Genomic DNA, 10921 nt, shown 5'->3' with positions numbered 1-10921 from the left:
TATAAACTAAAAAAAAACAAAACTTCAAAACAACAACTGAACTGAAACGAATAATTGATTTCCCTTTTATATCTTTTTACATGGCAATTTTTTTTTAATGGAAGGGAACAACAAAAGTTATTCACGTGTTATTTATTTACTTCAAAGGCAAAATCTTTATATCGACTCCAGGCCCAGAATGGCTAAAAACGACGTCACTTATTTGCATGTCTGATAACCCAATTCCTTATAATAATAATACTAATAATAATAATAATAATAATAATAATAATAATAATAATAATAATAATAATAATAATAATAATAATAATAATATAATAATTAATAAAAAACATAATAACAACAACAACAACAACAACAACAACAACAACAACAACAACAACAACAACAACAACAACAACAACAACAACAACAACAAAACAACAACAAAACAACATAAATAATAATAATAATAATAAATAATAATAATAATAATAATAATAATAATAATAAATAATAATATATAATAATAATAATTAATATAATAATAATAATAATAATAATAATAATAATATAATAATAAATAATAATAATATAATAATAATAATAATAATACAATAATAATAATAATAATAATAATAATAATAATATAAAATAATAATAATAATAATAATAATAATAATAATAATAATAATAATAATAAAAATAATATATAATAATAATATATAATAATAATAATAATAATAATATAATAATAATAATATAATCATAAATAATATAATAATAATAATAATAATAATAATAATAATAATAATATATAATAATAATAATAATAATAATGATAATAATGATAACAATAATAATAATAATAATAATAATAATAATAATAAAATAATAATAATAATAATAATAATAATGATAATAATAATAATAATAATAATAATAATAATAATAATAATAATAATAATAATAATAATAATAATAATAATAATAATAATAATAATATAGCGTCCATTAATCCACTGATAAGTGCTCTAAGGCGCTTTATAATCACTCAGACTATATAAACTATCATACACACTAACACGCCAACACACATACACCCGTACACTCAAACTCACATACACATACTCTTATGGGCCCATTGTTGTTATGGAAATCTCAGAAAAATGACGTAAAATATTGTCCATTCAGGTCTTTGTTATTGTTTTTTGCCATCCGCGTTTATGAGTAATGCTCAATGTTAAACTAGGCCCCATAAGTGGGTTCGGATGTCAGACCTGCATAACTGTGTAGATATCGGCTAATAACTACAGGTACAGCCTAATTACAGTGGAAGAAAAAATATATCGTTTGACATTAGGGGAGGAAACTCAATCATAATAGAAAACTATGGAAAGTACTTCGCAATAGACTAGCGTCCTATCCAAAGGATAACTAGCACTCTGGAAAAACTCGTATTTAAAAATTTGGCCAGAAACCGCGTCCTTCAAATATCGATCGATTTAAATGACCCTCATCTTGGCAAAAACTCTCAAACTTGGGACTCTAATCAAGACCTCTCGAGGTCCCAGGTTTGAGAGTTTTTGCCAAGATGAGGGTCATTTAAATCGATCGATATTTGAAGGACGAGTTTTCTGGCCAAATTTTTAAATAGGAGTTTTTCCAGAGTCCGTCAGTTAACTGGTTAAAGACCAATATACCTAATATAGTACTCTTCAACAGTCGTAACGTCACTTCCTTCCTAATGACGCATGGTAACTTAGTAACACTGGCTCTAAACTATCGGAACAATGGCGGGCGCCCGTATGAAATATTTCTCCGGCGAGCATAAAAGCGTATCCAGAGGGGAAAAAAAAAACACATAAATTTGATCATGTTTTGACTTTTACACATTCTGGTCACAAGACATATGAAAAGTTCTAGCCAGCTTGAAGAATAAAAAGTAATGATTTTCTTTGTTTAGAACCAAGATGGCCGCCGTTGCCAGGTGGAGTGACATCTGACTACTGAATCCAATTTCGATATAACCGATGTTTAGTGTATATCTACAACTATATTATTATCGTTGGTTGTGGCCCATAGAGTCCAATCGTGGTCCTCGTAAAGTTATGGCCTGACACTGAAGAAAATAAATCGTGAGTTGTATTCAATAGTTCAACCAATGAAATAACTTGTTTCCATGAGCTCTACTAACGACAACTCACTAGACGGTGCAAAAACAAAACAATGACGTCAAACTGCCAGTCCTTTTGGATTTCAGTGTCAGGCTATAACATAACGATGGCTACGGTCCAATGCGTCACTTGTACGATGATGTCAAGGCGATCCCCAACACTATGAGACCTGTGGAGAACAATTACAAAAAATTTTTTAAAATAAAAATAGTGAGCTGTTATAGATAGAATGCGCTTGGCCAAGGAGTTCACAACATTGCCATCCGGAAGTATAACGGACCAACACACAAACTCTGTGTAACCATGAACTTTTATAGTCTGGTTAATACAGTTTAGTGAGAACAACTCACAAACGCGGATGGCAAAAACAATAACAAAGGATACTATCTATATAAAGTGATATAAAGAGCTGGTAGAAGCTGTGACTGTAATATAAGTAGATGTTAAACAAGGACTATAGATAGTTCGAAGATGACGTCACTCAGGTCTTTGTTATTGTTTTTTGCCATCCGCGTTTATGAGTAATGCTCACTGAACTGTATTAACCCGACTATAAACGTTCATGGATACACACAGTTTTGTGTGTTGGTCCGTTATACTTCCGGATGGCAATGTTATGAGCTTCTTAGCCAGGCGCATACTATCTATAAAGTGATATAAAGAGCTGGTAGAAGCTGTGACTGTAATATAAGTAGATGTTAAACAAGGACTTTTGGGAATGAGATTAGCGGAAGAGTAGCGTCCCTTGATTGGACGTCACGGTGGAAAAGTTATTAGAGAGAGAACGTCATGCTGGTTGTGCGCATGCGTCTCTCGTCCTCGCTTCCGGTGAAAGCGGCTTGAGACACATGCGCAAAACCAAATTGACGTTCTCTCTGTAAGGTGACGTCCAACCAAGGGACGCTACTCTTCCGCTAATCCTATTCCCTATAACAGCTTCAAAACAGAACGGAATACCAAAACACTGAACCCTTCTTCAGCCAACAACATAAACATAAATACATACCTTGTACTTAAAAACTGGACAGACGGCAGAGAACTAGTTAGCACCTCCTTTTAGTAAGTAATAAAATCTTGGAATAATAATATACTACAACACTACACCAAACCCAGTTTGCACACACACACACACACACACACACACAAACACACCCACACACACACACACACACACACACAAATACACCGAAACAACATTGGCGCCAAATGACAAGAAACAACAACATTCCTCCCAGACACCTCCAATCAACTTCCCTGATGACTCCAGGAACTGGGCGAAACAATGTTGTAGGAGAATATGTAAATAAACGAGTGAGAACAAATGATTTATATGTATGTATGTATATATATATATTATATATATATATATATATATATATATATATATATATATATATATATATATATATATATATATGTATGTGTGTGTGTGTGTGTGTGTAAATTAATAAATAATCAGATAACAATTTTGTTCTAAACAACAAGAAAAGAGAACTAACCGACTGTGGTTTGTTGAGGCAATTGGGTCCGATGAGGCTGTAGGTCACCTCGTCCAGGATCATGGGATGGAACACCAGGTTTGGGGATAGGAGGGCGGCCAGCGCACTCTTGTTACCACGCTTGGTCTCGTTGTAACGACTGATGTTCTCTTGTCGTACCTGGGGGGACATTGGGATAAAAAAAAAAATTTTTAATTCCCTTTATTCATCCCATAGGGGAAATTTTTCTCTAGGGTCTATTCCAAGGGAAGACTGGAATAACCCAGGCGTCCGCCGCAGTTCAGCGCCGCAAATTGAGCTAGGGCGAGGTGACTTGCTCAAGGCCACACAGCGCAGTGGCGGGTGATCAGACTCGGTACCTTCCGGGTACGTAGCAAAGACCGTAGTACCGCTGAGACACGCTGCCCCATAAAGTGGGGATTTTTTTTAAACTCACTCAATCCTAGAGATTTTTGCTACTTTTCAAAATTTGGAAAATAATGTAGATATTAAAAATGAGCATGTACATAGATAGTTTTATTCAACTATCATTTACGTGTAAAAACTAAAAACATTAGCTTTGATACTCGATACGCCTATAATTTGTCTCAGAAAAATGTAAAAGGCATGGGGTAAAAGTAACCCGGGTAAACCATGGATATCGTCGGTGTTAGGGTTGAGTGAGTTACGAGCTAACTGGGCATACAAACAAATATCATTTGAAATTGCTAGTTTGATTTGATCAGCGCCTAACCAAAAATAAAATAACTAAAATATGGAGAGATGTTTTAGGCAAGATAGGGGTGCCTTTATTAGCTCAAGGTTAAAATTTAAACTTTTCAATTTTCTGGGGGGAAAAAATGTTTAACTCTCGCCTTACCGGCCATTTTCCGGATTTTCCCCAAAACTTCACACCCAACCTTATACAAAATAGATTTATTTCACTCAAACACAAAAGCTGTTAGTTCTTGCTGTACATATTTTTATTATTTTTTTTTTTTTTGCTAAACGAGCTATTCATCATAGTGTTAATATACTTTAACTCTCTCATTACCAGCCATTTTCAGAATTTTTCATGAAACTTCACACCTACCCAACACATCGATTTTTTTCTACTCAAACAGAAAAGGAACAAGTACATTCCATACATAATATTATCCAGTGTCTAATTTTTATCGCGTAACAAAATATTTTCTTTATAATTTGTGATGTACAAAGGATATCAGAATGAGAAAACTGTTGGTTGCATCGTAACGAACGTGACGATTTTCCTATGGGAAGGTTAACTATAGCAACCATTTTCGTTCAAATATTATGATTTACAAAAGAAATTAGAATGCCAAAAAAAAGATGGCTGCATCGTAACAAATGTGACAATTTTCCTATGGGTGGTAAGGAGGGGGTTAAACCCCTCCCCCCCCCCCCACCCCACCCTATAAAAATCAGCAGCATTACCTTATCATTGTCCTCATCCCCCATCCGATAGGGAGGCAAAGTGGCCACGTGATGGATGGGATATGTCGAATCCATGAAAACCTGGCGGAAAGTCTCCTTCATGTACTCCTCGTCACGCTGGAAAATGCAAGAATGTCAACAACCATTGAATCCAAACCATTCTAAAACTAACGAAAGAATGAAAATGGAGAGGCTTCGTATAGGAACGATACAGACAATGGACGTTTCGGTACAAACCCTTCGTCAGCACAACAATACACGAATTTAACATGGAAAACAACTGAAATAAAATAAAATGCAAAAAATTGTGTTGTGTATTGTGCTGACAAAGGGTTTGTACCCGAAACGTCCATTGACTGTATCGTTCCCATACGAAGCCTTTCCATTTTCACTCTTTCATTAGCATTTTCACGATCACAGGCTTCAGACAACCCCTACCGCTTTCTACTAAGGCTAAGGCACCACTGCGAGCGAAGCGGGCGGGACGGAGCGGAGCGAGATCATAAAAAAAAAAAACAAAAAAAAAAAAAAAACAAAAAACAAAAAAAAACAAATATAGATAGAATGAAGTTGACATCACTCGGGTCTTTGTTATTTGTTTTTTTTTTCTTTTTTTTTTTTTTGTTTTTGTTTTTTGCCATCCGCGTTTATGAGTAATTCTCACTAAACTGTATTAACCAGACTATAAACGTTTAAGGTTACACATAGTTCTGTGAGTTGGTTCGTTATATTTCCGGAAGGCAATAATATGAGTTTCTTAGCCAAGCGCATACTATCTATAAAGAGGTGACTGGCATTTCAGCAGCTAAGCAGAGCGGAGCGAGAGATTTGGCCATAATTTTTTTTCGCTCGCATCGCTCGATGTACACATTGTCTCCAGTTTACACAGCAGACTGAAATAAATAATTGCACATTAAGCATGGATCGCTTTGAATCGCTCGCTTTCCATCGCTCTCAGTGAAGTCACTGTCACATAAGTTAATCGCTTCGATTTGCCCCGCCCGCTTCGCTCGCAGTGTGGCCTTAGCCTAAGTAGCCTACCGTCGGTTGAGTGCCAGATAGTAAAAGAAAAATGTTAGTGACAAATTAAAACAAAACAAAGGAAAATGTTTTTAAAATATCGTAAAAATATGGTGTCACCTGTAAATGAGATGTTGTTGCAGACAAACGACATACAAAACTATTACTTGTGTTCAACCGCAGGCATCGTTAACTTATAGCCTGACACTGGCCAAAAAATGACCGTCAAAAGACAAGTCTTTGGCCACAAAAGAAAACAAATCGTGAGTTGTATTCAACAGTTCAACCAATGGGATCACTTGTTTCCTAAAGCACTACTAAATTGAATTCAAAATATGGATATTCGTGGGTTTTAGCAAAGAGTGTGTAGGGTAACGTAGTTACCAAGAGCTTTCACTTGTCTTAACCGCAATGCTATTGTCGCGTGCCAGGCGAGACAGCGAGGTGGGTGTGCTCCGCGTGTATCATGCGCGCTAGGCTTACTGATACAATGAAGAAAATACGACTAGAAGACGGAAGATGCTTGGCTTCACCAAAAGCGGGAAGTGAGAGCTCTTGGTAACATAACAATCGTTACCTACACGCTCTTTGGTTTTAGTATCAGACTCCGAAGTAAACGATGGCAATGACCTGACACTAAGACCCAGATAATTTTTTGTCATTTTTAAGTTTGTCCAGCGTCTAGTGAGTTGTCTTTAGTAGTTGGTCAAGGAAACAAGTGATCCCATTGATTAAAATGTTGAATACAACTCACGAGTTGTTTTCTTTTGTGGCCAAAGACTTGTCTTTTGACGTCATCTGTTGGTCACTGTCAGGCCATGAGTTTACGAAGGCCACGGTCCAATTAACAAGTAGATTTTTGACAAATCAAAACATGGAATTTGTGACACACCTTCACACGTGCTCGGACAAATACAGTTTTTTTTGTTTTTTGTTGTTTTTTTTTTTTGTCTTTTGTTCTTTCTTTTTTTCTTCTTAAAGTGAAAGGATAATATATTTTGGTTATCGCAGTAATATAGAGTGATATAACTTATAACTAATTCTATGTAATATTATTATTTTTAATCCACATCGTAATTTTCACCAACACAACAACGAATATTTTGGTATTTATGTACTACATGCTATAATATACATGGTGCAGAAATAAGGAAAGTAATATCAAGTATAAAGGGTGTCAGAGAAATAGATACATATTATTTTGTGTATTTAAGAGTCTAATAAGAAATGAAGTGAGTAGGAAAAGTGCCAGGAGACAACAGAGAATAAAAACTTAGCGGCGGCGATGGGGTCTCGAACCGTAGCCATCGTAAACATAAGACTGACCGTGGCCTTCGTAACGTTATGGCCTGATACTGACTAAAAAATGACGTCAAAATGCCAGTCTTTTGCCACAAAAGAAAACAAATCGTGAGTTGTATTCAATAGTTCAACCAATGAAATAACTTGTTTCCATGAGTTCTACTAACGACATCTCACTAGGCGGTGCAAAAACCAAATAATGATGTCAAAATGCCAGTCCTTTTGGATTTCAGTATCAGGCTATAACATAACGATGGCTACGGACTGACACAAGAACCCTCTCGGACTGGCGGTTTGACGTCAATTTTTAGGTGGGTGTAGCGTCTAGTGAGTTGTAGTTAGTAAAGCTCAAGGAAACAAGTTATTTCATTGGTTGAACTAATTGAATACAACTCACGATTTGTTTTCTTTTGTGGCAAAAGACTGGTCTTTGCCGTCATTTTTTGGTCAGTTTCACGCTATAGATAGAATGCGCTTGGCCAAGGAGTTCACAACATTGCCATCCGGAAGTATAACGGACCAACACACAAACTCTGTGTAACCATGAACTTTTATAGTCAGGTTAATACAGTTTAGTGAGAACAACTCACAAACGCGGATGGCAAAAACAATAACAAAGGCCTGAGTGACGTCATCTTCGAACTATCAATAAGTTTAGGATGACTACTGTTTGAGCCCCCATCGCCGTCGCGAAGTTTTTATTCTCTATTGTCTTCTGGCACTTTCCTACTCACTTCATTCCTTGTTATTATCAACATAAGTGCCTGCTCCACTCACTCTTCTGAACATAAGAGTCTTTGCTAAAATGCCGTTTTCTCAACATTCGTCACAAAATCACTCCAATACTAGAAGAACTTGAACTTGAGATTTTATAAAGAGCAATATCCACTAAACGTGCTCAAAGCGCTTTACAGGGGGTCCCTAGCCAACAGCAACACGTAACATGTAGGACGAGACATGATAATAATAATAATAATGCTGAAAACTTATATAGCGCTATAACTCCGAGACACCAGACTCTAAGCGCTTAAATTACAAATTACTTTGGCTGAAACATACTCATTCACACACACAAGCACACACACACACACACACATACACACACACAACACAACACACAACACAAACCAAACCTATCTTGCTTCTCATACCATCTACTAAAATCGAAACAAATATGTTTTAAGCGAACGTTTAAAAATAGACAAAGATTCTTTTTCACGAATGCTCTGCGGTAAGGCGTTCCAAATAGAGGGTCCGAAATGAGAAAAGGATCTCATTCCAGCATTTTTCCGAATTCGAGGGACAACTAGTTTTGTGGAATCACTGGCCGAACGTAAGGGGCGGGGTTTTGAATATCTTTCAATTAGTTCTGAAAGGTAGGAAGGGGCAGTACCTTCAAGACAACGATACACTAAAACACAAGCTTTGAATTTAATTCTTTTCTCAACAGGCAGCCAATGCAGGTCATGAAGTAGAGGTCCGGCAGAGTCGCACCTACGCTTCATAAATACTAGTCTGGCAGCGCTGTTTTGGACAATCTGAAGACGTTTCAGATTGTATTGCGAAACGCCAAACAACAGAGCATTACAATAATCCAATTTCGATAGTACGAGGGACACAACCAGGTGCTTGGTCACATCCTCAGATATGAACCGTCTAATGGAAGCAATCTTTTTAGTTGGAAAAAGAGAGATCTAACCAAATTATTAACCTGATGCTCCATCGACAGTCCAGAGTCTAAGAATGTGCCAAGGTTTTTCACTTTGTCAACAATTTGAATAGAGGCATCCCCCAACTTCAAATCTGTTTCACTTTTCCACTTCCTGTTCCCCACATACAGCACCTCCGTCTTATCATCATTCAGTTTCAATCTGTTCTCATTCATCCATTTCTTAACACTTTGGATACAATTTTTACTATTGGCTGATACTTCTTGTAAATTTCTCATATTGGAAACGCAGTACAATTGCGTATCATCAGCGTATTGATGGTAAGACAGACCAAAACTTCTGATGATTTTAGACAGAGGGCCAACGTACAAAACAAAAAGAACGGGTCCAAGTACTGAACCCTGGGGAACCCCACAATCAAGAAAGATTTCCTCCGATCTATATTCATCCACCGTAATAATCTGTTTACGATTAAACAAATATGACCTAAACCAATCAAGCGCTGCACCAGACACGCCATAAGTAATTTCAAGACGTTTGAGAAGAAGAATGACTCCTGTTAGGCGATACTACACTTTTTTTCGGACAGACACAACGCTGTTGACGGTCAGGTACTCATTTTACACCAAAGTGTACGGTGAAAGAATGTGAGTAAAGAGGACTTAACTATGAATGCGCCGCTCGGGACTCGAACCCAGGACCTTCCTATCCGAAGACGAGTGTCAAACCACTAGACCACATAGTCGCACAACTAGGTCTAGTTATTTGGGGGGAAAACTAAGAAAAAGAATCGTTTTCATCAGCTTATAGATAGTTCGAAGATGACGTCACTCGGGTCTTTGTTGATGTTTTTTGCCATCCGCGTTTATGAGTAATGCTCACTGAACTGTATTAACCCGACTATAAACTTTCATGGATACACACAGTTTTGTGTGTTGGTCCGTTCTACTTCCGGATGGCAATGCTATGAGCTTCTTAGCCAACCGCATACTATCTATATGGACTGAATAATGAAAAATAAACCAAAAATTAAAAAAAAAATATTAGAAAACCCGATGACCTCGCATCAAGATTATCATAGAAGTAAAAGCTTCTTTTTTTAATGTTAAAATAAAAGTGCGGTCAGAGCAGGGCCTTTGTTCACAATCTTATTATGAGCCTTTGAGACTTCAGTTCTTCCAATTAACTTATTAGTATTGGAGTATTTTGTAGAAAATGTTACATAAACGACCAATTACAATATCTATAAATAGTTTCGACCAACACTCATAAATAGATATATATATATATATATATATATATATATATATATATATATATATATATATATATATATATATATATATATAATCCTGTCAAAAATTCTCAAACCTGGGACTTCTTTAGTCTCCCGTTTGAGAGTTTTTGACGAGATGACCGTCTTTTTAATCAATGTATTGTTTCATTTTGTTTTTGATCCTTGTCTCTTTTTTCTTCCTTTGTTTTGTTTTGTTTTTTATTATTTTTTTTTTTTTTTTGTATTTTTTTTATTTTTTTTTATCATTTTCATTTTGTTTGATTTATTATTATTATTTTTTTTTTTTTTTTGGTTCTTTTTACAGAGCATGACAGAATTGACTAAAGAGAAGAATTTATATCGATGATCATTCTATTTTTAAACCTCTAATTACAACGGAGAGGTCGCTGACAGAAGCAGCAGCACAGACGCCAAACTCATCTTCAAGGCAGGTAGCAGGCTATTTTTAGAAGACAAAATCAATGAGAGATTAAAAACCGGGACGGCGAGAATTAGAAACAAAACAAAACAAACACAGGATAAATACAGAGTAGATATGGAGAG

General features: G+C 35.7%; 1 protein-coding gene across 5 annotated transcripts in view; it reads right to left on the bottom strand.

Annotated features, from left to right (window-relative positions):
- Window positions 1-875: 875 nt before the first annotated feature.
- The window catches only part of LOC144963240 (nephrocystin-1-like), a 70101-nt gene continuing 60055 nt past the window's right edge, over window positions 876-10921 (bottom strand). For all 5 annotated transcript variants that reach the window (XM_078897084.1, XM_078897088.1, XM_078897085.1 and 2 more), the window contains 3 exons: window positions 5090-5206; window positions 3656-3814; window positions 876-2325 (listed from right to left, as the gene is read on the bottom strand). In XM_078897084.1, coding sequence (XP_078753210.1) covers window positions 2317-2325; window positions 3656-3814; window positions 5090-5206 — 285 coding nt within the window. In that variant the 3' untranslated portion in view covers window positions 876-2316. The remainder of the gene's footprint in view (window positions 2326-3655; window positions 3815-5089; window positions 5207-10921) is intronic.

The sequence above is a fragment of the Berghia stephanieae genome, chromosome 1 (assembly GCF_034508935.2).
Source record: "Berghia stephanieae isolate SIO BIC M18660-M18661 chromosome 1, UCSD_Bste_1.3, whole genome shotgun sequence".
In the NCBI taxonomy this organism is placed as follows: domain Eukaryota; kingdom Metazoa; phylum Mollusca; class Gastropoda; order Nudibranchia; family Aeolidiidae; genus Berghia; species Berghia stephanieae.
This window is presented reverse-complemented; position numbering and strand designations above follow the sequence as displayed.